This window comes from Equus quagga, chromosome 5, assembly GCF_021613505.1.
Source record: "Equus quagga isolate Etosha38 chromosome 5, UCLA_HA_Equagga_1.0, whole genome shotgun sequence".
Lineage (NCBI taxonomy): Eukaryota > Metazoa > Chordata > Mammalia > Perissodactyla > Equidae > Equus > Equus quagga.
Window position 1 is genome coordinate 77,205,768 of NC_060271.1, and position 19,352 is coordinate 77,225,119.

At 37.7% G+C, this 19,352-nt stretch overlaps 1 protein-coding gene across 1 annotated transcript; it reads left to right on the forward strand.

The window, feature by feature from the left end:
- The first annotated feature begins 1,101 nt into the window (after positions 1-1,101).
- MOB1A (MOB kinase activator 1A) lies at positions 1,102-19,352 on the forward strand. The gene is made up of 6 exons (XM_046661675.1): positions 1,102-1,321; positions 4,934-5,100; positions 8,699-8,792; positions 10,116-10,249; positions 14,104-14,267; positions 15,656-19,352. Exons 1-6 carry the CDS (start codon positions 1,308-1,310, stop codon positions 15,731-15,733), a joined length of 651 nt encoding a protein of 216 aa, XP_046517631.1. The 5' UTR covers positions 1,102-1,307; the 3' UTR covers positions 15,734-19,352.

The window sequence follows — 19,352 nt, forward strand, 5'->3', positions numbered from 1 at the left end:
CTTTGGGGGCCTGAGGCAACTCTAAAGGATGATGAAAATAAATCTGTTTCAAATGGCCAATACGCACATGAAAAGATGCTTAACATCAGCCAACAGGGGAATGCAAATCAAAATCACCATGAGATACTTCACACCCACTAGGATGACTACAATCAAAAAGACAGATAACAACAAATGCTATTGAGGACTTGAAAATATTAGGAGCGTCAGACATTCGCTGGCGGGAATGTAAAATGGTGTAGCCAATTTGGAAAACAATCTGGCAGTTCCTTAAAAAGTTAAACATATAGTTACCGTATGACCTAGCCACTCCTAGTGGACACTTTTGTCCACACAAAAACTGCTACAGGAATGTTCATAGCAGCTTTATTCACAACATCAAAAAGTGGAAACAACCCAAACGTCCAACAGATGAATGGATAAACAAAATATGGTATATTCATACAGTGGAATATTATTCATCCATAAAAAAGAATGAAGTACTGATACCCACCACAACAGGGATGAACCTTCAATACATAATGCTAAATAAAAGAAGCCAAGTCACAAAAGACCACATATTTTATGATTCCATTTATATGAAATGTCCAGATTAGGCAAATCCATATAGCAAAAAGGTAAACTAGTTGTTGCCAGGGGTTGGGAGAAGGGAGGAATGGGCAGTAACTGCTAATTGGGACTGGTTTCTTCTTGGGGTGATGAAAATATTCTGGAATTAGAGCTGATGGTTACACAACTCTGTGAATATACAAAAAAACCCCACGAGTGTACATTTTAAAGGGTGAATTTTACGCTGTGTGAATTATACCTTCATTTAAAAATTTAAAAATCGCAGCGCTCACACATAGACCCCGCCATCCACTGAGCAGGAACTGCACCCAGCACCAACAAGTCGTACCCAGCACAAGACCAGGCACTTTCCCCAGCCCAGGCCCCCGAGGCCACCACGCCTCCGCGAGCAGGAAGTCCCGATCCGGAGGCTGCTGATTGGCTGAGCTGCGGGAGTGGGCGGGGCTGATGGGGGCTCGTCGAGTCCCTCTCGGTGAGGCGGGGCAGAGCGAAGCCTTCGCTCGCGAGATTTTGCTGGTTCCGCATTTCGGCTCGGCGAGGTGGGGGAGGCGGGCGAGGCGGGCACCGCGGCTCGCACTGGCTTGCACCGGCTCGACCCCCGGCTCGAAGCAGTGGCGGCCCGTGCTTCGGCTGTCCGCGAGCTGAGGACGGTCGCGCTCTCTCGGTTCCCGCGCCGGCTCCGTCTTTTGACCGCGGCGGGGGCCAGGGGCCCCTCCGCTCCCCGTTGAGGATAGAAGATGAGCTTCCTCTTGTGAGTGTGCCCCGCTGAGGGCTGAGGGCCGAGGTCAGGGGAGGAGGCGAACGGGCGCCTGAGGCGAGGACCGGCGCCCGGGGTCGGGGTCGGGGTCGGGGTCGGGGTGGCCGGCCGGCGCTTGCTTTGCCGCCTGGCGGGGCCATGAGGGAGACCGGGACGTGGGCGGAGGCAGACGGAGATGAAGCTCGAGGCAAAGGAAGCGGAGCGAGAAGGTTGGGGAGCAGAAAGGCCCCGGGGCCGGCGGCGCCTCGGAACTTTTCCGCCTGAGCGCCCCCGAGGGCGGAGCCGCGGGCTGCGCCGAGGGCTCCGGGTTTCTCTCGTTTTGAGCCTCCCAGTAACGATCCACGCTGACTTCGCTTTTTCCTCCCCCGTTTGTCCGGTTTTATTATCGTCAGTATTAAGTTTCCCCCCGGAAAAAGGCCGCCCCAGGAAGATGTGGAGTGCGGCCGTTTGAGAAGCTTGCGGTCTAGCTGCGGGCCTTGCAGGCACACCGCTCTGTGCGTCTGATTCAGCCCACTTTGTGACTTTTTGTAATCAACTTCTCCTCGGTAGAATCCTGTTTTAGAGATAACGCCTGGGCCCAAATAAGGCTTACATGGAAAAGTTGGTAAACTCTCTGATGATTCTTAAGTTCGTTAAGGTTTGAGGAGCGTTGCTCTGGCGCCTTATTATTCTCAGGTGGCTCTCTCTGCTCGCTATATTGCTTAAATGTGTGTGATGTGGTTGACTAAAGATCCATTTTTAGTTATGGACATCACCCACATACTTGGCATTTTTATTAAATTTCCTAGTGTTTCATAACCAGCGTGTATCTGTCTACCCAGTTACTTATTGTGAGAAATTTGGATTCTTTCCAGTATTTTGCTATTCTCAAATAGCACTACTAGGAATATCTTTGTCCAAACCACTTTTTCCCTCCTTTGGATTATTTTCCTAAAGGTGTGATCTCCAAAGGATGATTACGGTGTCAAAAAGTCTGTATGATTTAGATTTTAGTTGCAAATTGCCGTATTTCTAGAATACTATCTCCCTCCCACCCCAAGTCTTTTTCTTAGGAGTCAGTGTTTAGTTAGTGGTTTGTTTGTGGATGCACAGTTGCTAAGCTGCTTTTTGGACCTAAATGTGAGGCTGTTTATTTCTTTCAGACTTTGTTTTGTTGATGGACGTTTGAATTTCCACTTTCTGGCTATTATGAATAATGCTGCTATGAACTTTCCCGTACAGGTTTTTGTATATATGTATGTGTTTATTTCTCTTGGGTATATATCTAGGAGTGGAATTGCTGAGTTATACTGTAACTTTGTTTAACCTTTTGAGGAACTGCCAAACTTTTTCAAAGCACTGCACCATTTTACGTTCCTACTGGTGCTGTGTGAGTTTGAATTTTCCCACACCCTCCCAAGCACTTGTTAATTGTTTTTTTGATTATAGCCATCCTAAGTGGGTGTGAAATGATATCTCATCATGATTTTAATTTGCATTTCCCTGATGGCTAATGATACTGAGCATCGTTTCGTGCGCTTATTGGCCATTTGTATATCTTCTTTGGAGTAACATCTATTCAGATCCTTTGATCGTTTTTGTTTTGTTTTTGTTTTTGTGTTTTGTTTTTGAGGAAGGTTATCCCTCAGCTAACACCTGCCGCCAGTCCTCCTCTTTTTGCTGAGGAATACTGGCCCTGAGCTAACATCCGTGCCCATCTTTCTCTGTTTTATATGTGGGACGCCTGCCACAGCATGGTTTGACAAGCTGTGTGTAGGTCCACGACCGGGATGCGAACCGGCGAACCTCAGGCTGCCAAAGCAGAACGTGCCAATTTAACCGCTGTGCCACCAGGCTGCCCCCTGTCCTTTCGTTTTTGAGTTATAAGAATTTTGTATCCTGGACACTAGTCCCTTATCCTATCTTTGATTTGCGAATATTTTCTCCCAATTTGTGGATTGTTTTCACAGTCTTGAGAGTGCCATTTGAAGTATGAAAGTCTTAATTTAGATGAAGATCATATTGAATCTTGAGACATTATTCTGTGTTAGTTTTCCATATTTTAGCTTGTCATTCACAGCTTCTTTCTATTTGTAAAGGACCATTCTTTCTAATTTAGTACTTCCCCATTAAATGTAGGTCTTTATCCTATTAAAAACTTTCCATATTTGATTTTTAGTGTTTTCATAATTCCTTTTTACTTCTTAATCAGTCTTAGTTAGAATTCAGATTACTCAGGTAACGTCAAAGTCCACATTTCTGTTCTCTTCCTCTTCCTAGAAGTGATCACCAGTAAGAATCAGTTTGATGTGTATCCTTTCTGACACTTTCTATGCGTATACAAAATGGGCAGCTCTACATTTGGCTCTGTAATGTGTTTAACCGTGTCTTGAGATCTTTCCATGTGAATACCTGTAGCTCTGTCTTGTTCTTCTTTACTATGCACTATTCCACGATGCGGATGTACCATACTTTGTTTATTTATTCATTCCTCAACTAAGAAGCTTTAGGATTGTTCCATGTTTTTCACTATAGAACTCTTGGAAAACGCATACTTATCAATGTCTAGGAGAGGTACCTAGAAGTAGAAGGAATGGGTTGAAAAGCGTTTCAGTCTTAATAGATACTGCTGTATTGCCCTCCCAAAGTGTTATACACTTTACACTTTCACCCATGGTGTATTAAAGTACTAATTTTTCTATACCCTAACCCACACTTAATGTAATTGTTTTAACTTTTGATGCTCAGATTAAGGAAAAATAAGTCTTACTTTAATTGAACAGGTTTTCAGAAGTTCATTGGTCATTGTATTTTCCCTTCTGAATTGCATACGCATCTCCTTAGCCCATTTTTCTAAAGGATTCCTTACCTTTTTCTTAACAGATTATAGAAGCCCTTTATTATCCAGTTAGTCCTTTGTAATATATATTGCAAGTACTTTTTTTGTTATGTGTTTTTTTGGCTCTGTTGTGGAAGTTTTAATTGTTATGATTTTAAATCTGTCCTTTTTTTTTTTTTTTAAGTTTCTGGGTTTTTTGTCTTGTTAAGAGGACCTTCCTTACAGATGGTGTGAGATAGGAATAAAGTTATTTTCCCCCCAACAACCAGTTGTTTCTGTCTCACTTATTTTCCCTGCTAAAAAACTTCAAAATGTTAGTGTTACTTCTGTGGTTTGCTTTGATGGCATCCCAAATATTTTGATACAGAAAACTGGATTTTTGAACTATGAGAACCTTAGGGCTGCCTCCCTCCCAGCACCATCTTCTGTAGGTGGAAATTGAGACTGAAAGGAGGTTAGGTTTCTCAGGCAGTCACAGAGATAGGGGCCAATTAAGGACTAGAAGCCAGATTTCTTCTTCTCGTTAAAGTGCCCTTTCTGTTACAGCAGACTGCTTTCGTGAGGCATAGTAAAATTGCCTTCTGTGTGAAATTGTGCTGCTAATCCTGTTTCTATGTGAGGAAAAAAAAATTAAAGCATTCTTTTATTGTGATCATACACTCCCCACCTCCCCATCCTGGCACTTTTCAAGGAGTATTTTTTATTTTATTTTGTAGAGCAATTTGTGTACCTAAAATTATGCCATTCTGCTTGCAGTCCTAAAAATCGATTTACTTTTAACTTAACAGCAGCAGCCGCTCTTCTAAAACATTCAAACCGAAGAAGAATATCCCTGAAGGGTCTCATCAGTATGAACTCTTAAAACATGCAGAAGCAACTCTGGGAAGTGGGAATCTGAGACAAGCTGTGATGTTGCCAGAGGGAGAAGACCTTAATGAATGGATTGCCGTTAACAGTAAGTTTTTAATAACATTCAACTTTGCTGGTTTATAGGAAGATTTTGCTAAAATTTTTTTGTTAATTTTATTTTATAGGTATAACTGTTGTAAGTAAGATAATGGATTATCTTTAAAGAAACCATAAGTACAAATACATCCAAAACTTTGTTCTCTTTAGAGTGCTTGGTTGTAGCTTTTGTGGCTGAGCAGAGACCGGAGGGGAGATGGTGAGTGCTTTGTGGGTAGTTTCTGCGGAGAGTGGTACTGAGTAAAGTCAAAGAAAAGATTGATAAATGCAAAGATTCTGCCCATGGTGGACCATGACTTTGTAGGGAATCCATCTGTACAGTTGTCCCCCACTCTCAGAGCTGTCATCTGCCCATGTCTACAGAAAGTCATTGCAGTTCATATCGTCACTCACTTGATTGTTGTGACTTAGGAGTAGTCAAAAGGAACTTGACTCATGAGCTGAAAGTTACTCTGAGTTCAAGAAAGTAAGTACATGACACACAAGGGTGTGCTGAGGCTAGAGATTTGAATATTAATCTGTCATTTCTGAGATGAGACCAGTTCTGAGTGATGAGGTTTAAACCTGTTAGGAATCTCAGATATTCCAGGAATTTTTTTAACTTTTTAATGGAAATGTTCAAACATAAAAAAGGAGAGGAACTAGTACAGTGAATTCCCAGGTAGCAGTTGTCCAGCTGCAGCAATTATCAATTCATGGCCACTTGTGCTACTTCTATATCACACCCTGAGTATTTTGAAGCAAATCCGAGACATATTATTTCATCTATAAATATTTCAGTATCTCTAAAAGATAAGAACTTCCCCTTTTAAAGATAGTGACAAGACTGTCATTCCTTTACATTATCAAATATCCAGTCAATGTTCACGTTTCCCCTGATTGTCCTATTAATGTTTCTTTTTTAAAAAGTATGTGGTGGTTTTAAATCAGGATCCAACAAGGCCTATATGTGTGTTTTTTAACTCTGTTAATTCACAGGTTCTCCCTCATTGCAACCTTTTTGCCTCTCTATTTTTTTTTTTTGTTATTGAAATCAGTTCATTTGTTTTCCACAGTGTGAATTTTGCTGATCATATCCCCAAGGCATCCATTATCATGTTCTGTTCCTCCTTTGATTTCCTGTAAATGTTGGATCTAGAGCAGCACTGTCCAATAGAACTTTGTGTGGGATGCAAATGTTCTATGTCTGCGCTGTGGCTTTCAGCACTTGAAATGTAGCTAGTGTGACTGGAACTGAATTTTAAATTTGATTTCATTTTAATGTAAGTAGCCATATGTGGCTAGTGACTATCATGTTAGCACAGATTTGGAGCTTTGATCAAATTCAGATTTGATTTTTGTTCGTAAGACTACTGCAGAGGTGGTGGTATATACTTCCAGCAGTATAGATACTTCCAGTGTCTAGTTGTCTTTTTATGTGGTATTAATCAGTTATTAATAATCATTGCCTTGATCAGCTCTGTCCAATAGAAATAGAATGTAGCACATTAAGAAAAATTTTGTTTTTCTCAATTAATTAAAAAACCTTTATTCATATTACTAAGAGAAAAAAACAAGGTGCAGAACTATGTGATATGTTATCTTTTGTGTAAGATAGGATAAAGAAACTTAGGGAGCAGAGACAGAAAAAATTAATATAGTGGTTACCTGTGTGTAGGGGTGGGGTTGGAGTGGATGGAATTTAGATTTTTCATTATATGTGTGAACCATGTGAAGGACTATGTATTGAGAAAAGAGCCCCCCCCTTTTTTTAACCTTATTCAAATTATCTTTTATTCTGAAGGCATTCGTTGGCCTTCTTCAGCCTTAGATTTTTCTTTCAGACTTATTGCTCTGGATCAGCTGTGCTGAAACCCTTTGCTCTCAGGATCTCTTTATTCTCTTAAAAATTATTGAGAACCCCAAAGAGCTTTTAATTATGTAGGTTATATCTAGTGATACTTACTGTCTTAGACATTACAACTGAGAAATTTTAAATACTTATTTTTAAGTTCATCCAAGAATAACAATAATAAACCCATTACATTTTAACATAAATATATTTTTATGAAAAATAGTCATTTTCCAAAATAAATTTTAGTGAGAAGTGTGGCATTGTTTTACATGTTTGCAAATCTTATTTAATGTCTGGCTTAATAGGTGACAGCTGGGTTCTCATAGCTGCTTCTGCATTCAGTCTGTTGTGGTGTCAACATGGATCCTCTGGACTATGCCACTGTGCCTCCCAGGGGAAGGAAAGTGAAAAGAGCAGTTAAAACGGTTCTGGCCTTCCAGATCCCTCCTGAAACAGGGATCCCTGGATCACATTTTGAGAACGGCTGCTTTAGAACAATAAGCCAGCACACCATCTGGGCATATTCTTTGTTTTGAATGAATATTGAGTGCTTAAGTATTACTTTCTTGGAAACATGACTGGTTAAGACGGAAGTTTGTAAGTGAGGAAGTTTTGCATAAAATTCCTTTTGACAAGATAGCACTTTTTTTATCTACTTGTTTTTTTTTTTTTAAAGATTTTATTTTTTCCTTTTTCTCCCCAAAGCCCCCCGGTACATAGTTGTGTATTCTTCGTTGTGGGTTCTTCTAGTTGTGGCATGTGGGACGCTGCCTCAGCGTGGTCTGATGAACAGTGCCATGTCCGCGCCCAGGATTCGAACTAACGAAACACTGGACTGCCTGCAGCGGAGCGCGCAAACTTAACCACTCGGCCACAGGGCCAGCCCCTATCTACTTGTTTTTTAAGAAACTTGGAAAAGCCCTAGTTGGCTTTTAGGTACTCCTTTAGATAGGGAACTAAAACATTTTTTAAATTTTCCAAGGCTTACGTGGTTCTCTTTGCACAGAGTAATATGTTTCACTCCATTAAGTTCAGTACTCACCTCTTCCTCTTCCATTTCCTTCCAGATCTAGCTTAAGCTCCTTTAGGAAGTTCTCCTTGCTGCCTCAGCTCCTAGAGATGTCGCTTTTTCTCTGAACTCTCCAGCACTTGTTGTTGGCCTTTGGCTGCTATCTTATATGTTGTATTATTCATCTTTTACAATTTTGTCCATTCTGTGAGCTGGAGACTCCAGGGCAAGGCATGTTATCCTGTGTCTTTTTTATGTCCTCAATATGCATTAGGCCTCAATTTTTTATGATGAATTAGATTTTTTAAACACCTGATACAGCTGATACACCTTCTCCCTCAACGGTATATTTCACCACACATTTCATCTCTTTCCTAACATAAATGGTATTGTCTGGTGCAGGTCAATAAGAAGCTATGGATTTTCTCATTCCCTTGGATATAATCAAATGGTCTATCTAATGACATAACAGTCACCCTTAAGTTAGAATTATCTCTGACACTTTATTCTCCTGCTGTTAAATCCTGGCTAAAAGCTTACTATATTAAAAGCGAATATATATAAAAAGTTAACTTAGGTGTGCCAGCTTAAGAAGAGAATTTATAGTACCCCTGGGTTGTGGAATCTCCCCAGGATTCAGCAAAGAACTTGAATGCATTGTCCATTTTTCCTTCACATGAGAGATCTGATGTTTTATCGTGTTTACACAGACATTTTAACACAATTCTGCTATTATCTTTCAAGCTGTGGATTTCTTCAACCAGATCAACATGTTATATGGAACTATTACAGAATTCTGCACTGAAGCAAGCTGCCCAGTCATGTCTGCAGGTCCAAGGTACATATACTGCCTATTATATAGGTATTTGAATTACTAAATAAAGCTAATCACTAATTGATATAAATTAAATAATAAAGACTTGTTATTTTTCTTATCTGTTTGCTTGTGTAAAAGCAGTTCAATTTTATGAGTTCTTGAATACTTAACTATTAACTTTTAGTTATTAAATACTTTTGTATGTGGTACTTGTTTTAATTTTATAATTGCATTATGGTAAGTATTCAGTTATAGGGGCAAAAGTAAAGAAATTTGAGTTAGGTTTATCTTGCATTGCAAAAGTTATTTTTTCAATTTTATTAACATTTACAATTCTGTTTCTGGTTTTTAGATGAATTTCTTGGAAGAGTTTTTAGTTGACCTTTAGTATTTGATTATTTTTTCTTGTGTGTAGTGTCAGGTATTTCTAAATTGTACTGCTTTAGTTATCTAGTTTAAAGGTGCTAGATTTGAAAAACTTGACTATAGTAAATTTCAAGAAATATTAAGAAAGAGATGGAACTCTTTATCACCCATAATGTTCAGTCAGTGTGATGGGATTAATGTTTTAGTGTTTCCTTCCATTCTTTTTTCCTGTAATAAATGACTGATTTTATGTGATGATGGAGGTTAGCAGGATATTTACCTCTTGGAAAAAATTTTTTTTCCTGAATTTGGTATAGGTATAAAGGAAAAAAAAAGTCCCCAATGACTTGGTAGTCCTATTTTTAATACATAATTTTAGGAGAGATATTTTTATTTTGTCTTGTAAGTTTTATCCCTCAAATTTCCTTAAAAGAAATTTAAATAAAATAAATAGGAAAATTAAACTTTTCCATGACTTAAATGCTTTGCCTAGTCAAGTTTTGTGTAAGTCTTGTTAATAATTCTAGCTCAGCAAAGATGAGGGGGAAAAAGATTCATGTCTAAGGATGTTTCTTCAACACCCTCTCCAGGAAACGAGGTTTTATAGTCTTGGTCTATTGGTGATAACTTGATGGCCAAGGATCTCAGAACGTGGTGGATCTATCAGCCCCATACCTGGTCCTCAGCACTCTTCCTAGCAGACAGGAATGCAGTTCCTTTATCTTTTCCAGGGCTGCATTATAAAACACAAATTCCGGCACTGCCAGCTGCCACATTCTCTCTTCTCTTCCAATTATAGCCATCACATTTCAGAATGATTCCATAGGGAACTCTCAGTGATTTTCAGTAGAACGTTAGGTAATTTACTGAAGTTATATATATAACTTCTCTTGACAAAATGTGAACCTACTTTGATTACAAGTTGCACATCTGTTCATGTTTTTGAAAACTTTATCAGTAAAACTTTTTTCTCTTCAGATATGAATATCATTGGGCAGATGGTACTAATATTAAAAAGCCAATCAAATGTTCTGCACCAAAATACATTGACTATTTGATGACTTGGGTTCAGGATCAACTTGATGATGAAACTCTTTTTCCTTCTAAGATTGGTGAGTTAATGTTGTAGAACTATTCTCTTTTTAGATGGTAAATGTGTTGTGTTCTTTTTAATGCTTCATTACTTTAAAAAAAATGTAATAGAGACTGCCAAATTCCTCTCCAAAAAGATTGTAAATACATACTTTCCTCCAGCCAGGTTTGTGTCTGCCTGTGTTTCTTTATCAATACTGATTTTTTTATCTTTTCTAATTTGGGTGAATAAATATCTGTTTTAGTGTATGTTTTTAAAATACTGATGAGATTGAGCATTTGTTAGTTTATTGATCATCGTGTGTTTTCTTTTTATATCCTTTGTCCATTTCTTTGTATGTTAAATGTATTAGCTCTTTGTCACACGTGTTGTATGTAGTGTTCCCCAGGTTGCCTTGTTCACGAGGTGTTTTTACTATATATAACTTTCTTATTTTGCCCTATTAATCTTTTCCTTTATGACATCTGGGTTTTAATACAATGATTAGAAGTTTTCCCTTCTTCAAGATTATTAAAATATTTGCCATGTTTTCATTCACTAGCTCTGTGGTTTTGTTTTTAAACGTTTAAGTCTTTGTTCTCTCAGGAATTTTTTTCTTAATGCTCCTTTAACTTTTTTCCAATTTTATAAATGCTAGCCAGTTTGCCCAATACCGTTTATCAAATATATGTGTCTCTTCTCCCCTCATTATCATATGTGTACACCAAATTGCCACATATTTTGGAGTCTTTTAATGTTTATCTGTTCCTATGGAAATTCCACACTGTTTTAAATACCATGGCCATATATCTTTGAGCATCTTTTAGGGCTCGTCTCTCTTCCTTGCTTTTCTTTTTCAGAATATTCATGGCTATTCTGGGATATTTGTTCTTCCAAAGAACTTAGAATCATTTTGCCAAGGTAAAAAAAAGACCTTTGTGAGATTTTGATTACGGTTTCATTCAATTTGTAGATTAATACAGGATTCTTGTTCTCTTGACAATTCTGAGACTTCCTATCCTAGAATAAGGTATTTTTCTTCATTTATTCACATTTTTTATTTATTTCTAATTTCTTCTTGTGAAATTCTGTAGTTTACTTTATGCTAATCCTTCAAGTTTCTTAAGTTTATTCCTAGGCATTTAATGTTTTTTATTCATATCTGGTTTCCAACTGGTTACTGTTTAGTATATAGGAAAGCTGTTGATTGTTACATACATTTTATGTAAAATTTTATATAAGTTGATGATCAGGTTCTGATTGTTTCTGTTGTTTTGGGTTGGTTTTCTTGAGTTTTTAAAGTATACAATCACCTCATATTAAGATAATATTAATTTTGCTGCTTCCTTTCTGATATATATACTTCTTGTGTAACTCTTATCTAATTTCGTCAACTAGTACTTCCAGAACAGTGCTGAGTAATAGTGATGATGGCAGACATCCTTTTCTTGTTTCCTTACTTTTATGCGAGTGCTTCTAGTATTTCAGCATTAAGAAGGAATGTTGCTTTTGGTTAGAGGTGTGTGACTGATTTCTGAATCAGTTATGGTGGTATTTTATGAGATGCTTTTCCAATATCTGTTGGTGATGACCATAAGGTTTTCTCCAGTATTTTTTTTTTAATGATCTGCTGGAAGAGTATTTTTTATTATCTAATATTCTCATTAAGATTTGGCATTGGTATTCACAGATGCGATCGGTACTTGTCATTTTCAGTTTAAGGGTGTCTAATGAACAACATATTCTTGGATTCTGTCTTGTCTGTTCAGGCTGGTATAACAAAAATACCAAAGACTGGATGGCTTATAAACAAGAGAAATTTATTTCTCACAGTTGTCAAGGCCAGAAGTCCAAGATCAGGCTGCAGCATGACGGGGTTCTAGCGAAGGCTCACTTCTGGTTGCAGACTGCCGACTTCTCACCTGGTCCTCACAGGGTGGAGGGGCCGCAACCTCTCTGGGGCCTCTTTTATAAGGGCGCTAATCCCATTCATGAGGACTCTGCCCTCGTGACCTAATCACCTCCAAAAGGCCCCACCTCCTAATACCGTCACCTGGGAGGTTAGGATTTCAACATAGGAATTTTAGGGGAGACACAGACATTCAGAACATAGCAGATTCTTTTTGCAGTCTAATCAGAGGATCTTTCAAGAGAAAAATGTACGTCATGCTGTTACACTTGGTCTGTTTGCTGTTGGTCAACTTTTCAATTCCATTATTAAACCTTTTATTTCCTTCCTCATAGATTCTTTATTGCATATTGATTGTGCTTGAATGTTTCTGTTAAATTCAGCTTGAAAAGTGCTTAGATTAAAACAAATTACTTGTATTTCTTGATTCATTAGGAAGATAAGGAATATTTTTTACTTTATTCTTTTTTCTCAGCTTCACATTCTCAGTAATTCATCCTAATGTTCTGTGGAATTCTTTTCCCTCTCATTAGACTATTATTATCCACATCTTACTTATGAGGATTATTTATTCTTATTAGGCAGAATTGTTTATTATTCATTTTTTTTAAGATTGCCACCTCAGCTAACATCTGTTTCTGATCTTTTTTTTCTTTTCCCCCTCAAAGCCCCCCAGTACATAGTTGTATGTTCTAGTTGTGAGTGCCTCTGGTTGTGCTTATTATTCATCTTTAAGTACTATATCCAAGTTATTACTGTTCCTTTTATTAGCAAGATGCCCATTTATAAATTCAGAGAGTAAAGGAGTTTGACTTAAAAATTCATCTTTTCAATGCGTGAGTACAAGACCCCGTTCAAAAAACATGCCCATAAGCTCCAGAATAATATTTGAAAAGGCAAGTTGTTAGCCAAGGCTGGTGAATAAAACCCACAAAAATCAGCTTACAAGAGCAAAATAGACTAAATTTCAAGCTATTACGGTCTGATTGAGAAATAAACTAAAGAAAACAAAATGCAGGGAAGGAAAAAGTGTGTTAGCCTTGGTTTTTTGAAAGATTGAAGAAAATAAAATGTTTCAAGAGTAGAGTTCTGGAACAGACCTTTAAGGCCAACTAATTTGGGTTATTTTGGAAGCAGATGCCGCCTTACGTATTTATTTACTGTACTCAGTGCCAGTTGTATTGTCTTTCTCCTGTCGCTGTTTTCTAAAAGACTCTGATGTTGTCATCCCAAATTCTCAGGCATGTAACCCCTTGCATCCCCATCTGCACTGCTTGGAGAGAGATTACCAAACCCTCTCCCTGTTCTTTTCAAAGGAGGTGTTTATTGTTTTTGAAAAATAAGGAGATCCCCTTCTTCCCTTTTTCAGGAAGTATATCCCCTTCTTAGACTACAGGAACACAGAAATAGCACTTTAAAAAAATAAAATAAGAAGTTGGGGACTCCTAGTTTAAGAAAGAAAATTGGCTTTTCAGAGTAATTCGGAAGACAAAGTACTTCTTATTTGTAAACAGCAGATTATGACTCAAAGTCTGCCTTTCTTTTTCTTTTGCTTAGGAGAGTTTCCAGTCCTGGCTGAGTATGTATGTGTGTGTGTAAAAAATTTTTTTAGAGTTAGAAATTACAAAACATAAAAATTTTCTATTTGTAGTCCAAATACTTATTCTTGTTGCATTTAATCTTGGGAAGAAACTCTCCAATATTAAACAACTAACATTATGTTTATTTTAACTTTGATTCAGTAGCATCTTATATAACTTGATACCTGTGCCTACAAGGCACTCCAAAAAAGTACAGTATGTGAGGATACCTCATATACCTAGGTTTGGGATTTTTTTCCTTGCCTTTCCAAAAAATGTATGGAAATAGGCTTGTATTTGTGAATGTGTGTGTTTGTGTGTTGGAGTTGCTAATGGCAGTGTCTGCACTTTCTGATCTTCAATTAGGTAAAAGACTGATCAATATATATGTGTATTTGATTACAGGTGTCCCGTTTCCCAAAAACTTTATGTCTGTGGCAAAGACCATTCTAAAGCGTCTCTTCAGGGTTTATGCCCATATTTATCACCAGCACTTTGATTCTGTGATGCAGCTGCAAGAGGAGGCCCACCTCAACACCTCCTTTAAGCACTTTATTTTCTTTGTTCAGGTAAGTTGGGCACTGTTGACTTCTGTGTGCTTTGACTTGGACTTACTTGGATTGGTAGCTTTAATAAGAGCAATGTCTTATTTATACATGTAGAGCTAAGTATAAAAAGAGTTCTCTATTCTGTTCTCTTTTCCATGTTGTTTGTTTCATTGGTAGCATAGCAGCTTGGAAAGCATCACCCCCATCTTAGGCCCTTTGCCTCTGGCTGCCCCAAGTCTCTAGTTAGTTTGTGACAGGGAGCACCAAAAACCCAAGAAAGCTTATCCATACCCTCCTGTTCCGTCGCCACTGCTGGTTGAAGGGATGCTGTGGAAAAATGCCTGCATTTGGATTGTGCCATGAGATGTCTGTGCCAGGAAGAGTTTTGGGAAGAATTTGTTAGCTGCTACCTTGGGTTAAGATTTTTTGTTTTGTTTTGTGTTTTGGGTTTTGTTTTTGAGGAAGATAAGCCCTGAGCTAACTACTGCCAAATCTCCTCTTTTTGCTGAGGAAGACTGGCTCTAAGTTAACATCTGAGCCCATCTTCCTCTTCTTATATGTGTGGGACACCTGCCACAGCATGGCTTGACAAGTGCTGCCTAGGTCCATGCCTGTGATCCGTACTGGCAAACCCCAGGCCACCAAAGCAGAATGTGCAAACTTAACCACTGTACCACCAGGCCGCCCCTGAGTTAAGTTTTCAGAAGTCCCACTTCAGGCCACATCTTAAGAAGTCAGCAGCTAGAAACATCCCCTTCCAGAGATGTGGCCTATTGCCTTATGGGCCCTTAGTTGGAATTGGAATTTTCTTAAGTCAAAATAATTCACATTGTTTGGAAAAGATCTCGAAAAATCAGGACTCCTTTAGCCTGACTTTAGAGATGTGTAATTCTATAGGCAAAATATAAATATTTCTATCTGGATGTTACTTTTTGGTGGAAAAAAATGGTAGCTTTATAGTAGAGATTGTGTATTACAGTTCTGTGTACCAAACAAAGGAGAATGTACTGTGCTCTTCTCTATCTTCCTTCTGAGATTGGTGCATGGCACAGATACAGATATATAGTATAGATAGAAATAGAGAGAGATGAAAGTAAAAGGTCCACTGCCCCAGGGCTGGCCTCTAACAATGTATAGTTTTCAGATGATGTCTATGTAAATGCAAATGTATGTACAATTTGGATTTTAATGTTTTATACAGTGAGGATCATGCTAATACATATAGTTGATTATTTAATAAGTCTCCTATATTCGGGGGTAAAAATGATCCCATTTTAAAATGTTTACAGAGACCATTTCATCATTCTTTCAGGTTTCAGAAAAGTAGGATTGGGAATCCTTTCTCTTAATGATATTTACAGTTTTAATTTTAGATCTATTTTTAAAATTTATTTTTCTTCTCTTTTTAGGAGTTTAATCTGATTGATAGGCGGGAGTTGGCACCTCTTCAGGAGTTAATTGAGAAGCTTGGATCAAAAGACAGATAAATGTTTCTTCTAGAACACAGTTACCCTCTTGCTACTGCTAGAGCTATCTCATTGCTATCTGTTCTAGACTAGTGATACAAACTTTAAGAAAACAGGATAAAAAGACACCTCTTGTCTGTGTCTCATGATAAAATTGTCTCAAACGTAGATTGGCCTAGTACCTTCAGAGTGAGAAATTCAGGACAGCCAAATCTGAGGCACTATGTGACCACTCCTGTTATTGTCACAGAGTCATACTTGGCTGTAGTACGTGATGACTAACCAGTAATTTATTAGTTTACTTCTTATTCTTTTACTGAAGAAAATGATTGAGGCTGTTTCAGGTGACAACATAAATGGATGTTAAGAGTTTTCACCAATAATTTATTAACGATTCCCAGAACGAATTTCCTAGTAAGGCGGTCAGATCAGTTTTATTCTGCTTTTATTTTATAAATAGAAGAGGTATTTTTAAGTTTCCTTAAGATTTAGAACATTTGTGTCACTTTGGATAACGTTTTAGTTTGAAGTTTGTATGCTAGTGTTTTTATAGATAAAATATATTTGTATATTTTTTCAAAATCCATGATTGCAGTTTAAATCATCATATGACATATGAGGTATGGGAGTAACCAAAGTTATTTCTAAAATGACTTTATTTTTTAATCTTTATTTGGAATTTTATTCACATAAACCTATCTAAATTTTTAGGAGTGGGTGTGTGTATCAGAAATAATTTTTTAAGGCATCTAAGGATGGTCTTGTAGAGTTTTATTTCAAAATACTTCATTCAGATTAATTTTAATAGGTAGTTTTTGGCTGAGAGAAAGAAAACTCAAAAAATTGACATGTTTAGGTCTCAGAACCACTATTTTCATTCACATTGTTTTTCAGAGGCCTCGAAATTCTGGATAAGAGAATGTAAGAAAGTACTCGGAGTACTTGATTATTTTGTTTTGAGTTTCCTTTAAAAAAAATTACTTCTATATGTTTTTATTGTGACTTGATACTTAGTTAAGAGTAATGTAGAAATGCACAAACTTTATCCCAGTAAGGATAAAACTTGAGAACCACAATAAAAAGCATTGAAGATGTACACATTTTATAACACAGCTAAAAGTTTAGTCTGCTACCTGTTCGCGCGCGTGTGTGAGTGTGTGTGTTTAAAAGCGACAAAATGGGAAGAATAGGTTAAAAAAAATCTGACTTCATTCTGTTTATAGTCAAAGGATGGACTGAGCCCCCATAGGAGTTTTATCCTGTTTTAATTGTTTTTGTATCAAAACTTGAAATTATTCTATTTCTGTTGGGATAAAAGAATCTTCCCCATTAGTGAAGGAAAGATCTGATTGTCATTAGGTTTCTGGAATTTAGTAAACTCTAGCTGGCTGTTTGAAACATATTGAGGCACAAGAATACTAGACTGGCAGTGCTTGAAGTTCATCAGCATTCTGTATTTGAGAGCTGTGCTTTTTGCAAAGTATTCACCATCGTCGATGGCTTCGGTAAAGGTTCAATTTCATAAGGTTTTTTGTTATTTATTTTTATTATTCCACTAGAGTATAAAGAATTGCTTAGAAACTTCATTTTTCTAATAATTCAATTTCAATAAATTCTTAACTATATCCAGAATTTTAAAGGAAACAAAACGTTTCATCTAATTTAGGCTGAAACCGTACATCATTTGTTTCAGGAATTAAAAAGTAGGATAATCACTTAGGGAAAAAGGAGAAAAGCCCTCTCCAAAACATTCCACAATCCACATTATAAGCTTATCCAAAGGTCCTTGTCAGGCGTTCTGTATGTTTCCGTTGATCACTTATGGACAAGAAAGCAGGTTTCTAGATGCACCTAGAATGTTACTGCCTCTCGACTTTAAACCTTCTTGGCTTTAATAAGTCTGCAAGGAATGAAATTATATTTCTCAACTAAGGTTGAACTTTCATCATCATTTATAATATTTCAAATATTCTCAAACAAAAGTGTTCTTACTTTTCTCCATTTATTTAGAATGATAGAAATCCTGCCTCTCTCTTCACGTCTCATCCCCTGAACTTACCAAAGATGGTCACATATGAGAACAGTAGTAAAGGCAGCTTATTAACGGGGTGTAAATTAAAAATTTGTTGGTAATTTGAGACTCAGAATGGCCTTTTTAAAAAAAAAAATAAAAACATTACCAGGTTCTGAAGCTAGTCTGGCGTAACCCACAATGCACCTAAACATGTGTTAACATTATGTGTTTACATCCAAGGGCAGGAGAACTGAGGAAGGGGGCAGAATGGGGAGAGAGGAGCGCCTTCTGACTTGGCTAGAGGGCCAACCAGTCTTTGATAAGAGTTGGAAGATATCGATCTGTCTTTGGCTCCTCTCACTTTTGGTTTATCTCCCTGGGCTCAGGGTATGCCTGTTGCACAGCACTCACTCCCCTGTCCCCTCCGAATCAGAAGACAGCTCCTTGTGTCTGATCGCTGATCCTCACACCTGATTACAGGCATGGGGTGGAACGTACTTGCTAAATTATGCAGGGAATCCTATGGTGCTTGAACTTCCAGGTCTTTTAAAAAACGTTGGGACAATGATGTGCAGATTTTTGTTTAAATATTGACACTTCCTTGTACTACAGTTTTTGTATTGACAGCCAAATGTATCCTTTATTTTTCTCCAGACAGTGAATAAGTGATTTTAGAGGGCTGCCAGCTAACAAAGTATCTCCTTTCATCTCAGACTTGTAGAGCCCCAGCTCCTGTAGCTGCCTGCTGGAGAAATGCAGATCTATATCCTCACGCCTTTGATAACAACAAAGGGGGGCTTTTCCTAGGAGTGCAGAGGCGCGAGGGGCAATCCCGAGTGGTGATTTTGACTTGTGCAAACATTGTTGAGGTTTCCTGACTATGCTGTTGGCCTTCTCTTGAGCAGTTATACTAGAAGTGATGCTTCTAAACATAAAATCATTACCTCATAAGCATAAACAAATCAGGCCTAGGAGTGTAAGTCCTAGAAATTTGTTCCTGAGCAGCTCCAGTCATGCTGCTCGTGTTACCCCTGCCTGGTTCTAGGAGGCCGTCTCCTGTCTGTAGAACTCGCCTGAAAAATGCCACTGGGACACCAAACTGAGCACCTTCGACAGGGACATTATTTCCTCCTGATATCAGTTCAGTAAATGGATTTGGTTTCTACTATTGTAGAATTCTGGCAAAGAGGGAAAATAGTAATCCCTCAGTTTTCCTGTGTTTTTTGCATTAGATTGTGATGTTTCAGACTGTAAAATGCTTTGGGGGATGATACTTGTGATCACAGTAATTTTATTGAAGCAACTGCATTGAAATTCACTTGGGTTTTCTCTCATTATCAGATTCTATTCCAAACAAGTATTCTGTAAATCCAGATGGATTTCCAGTGTGCTGTAGAGTTATTATAGAACAACATTCTATGTTTGGTCTACATTGAAAATAGTTTGCATCAGTTAGTCTTGGTTATCATCTAAAATATTTTTAAATGTTCTTTACATGAAAATTTATGTTGTATTTTTAAACCTTTAGGGGCTTTATCTATTTTTCTAAGTCACTTAACTGTACTTTAATAAAAGTATTTTGTATCTACTTTTGTAACTTCATCAGAATAAAATATATTGAAAGAA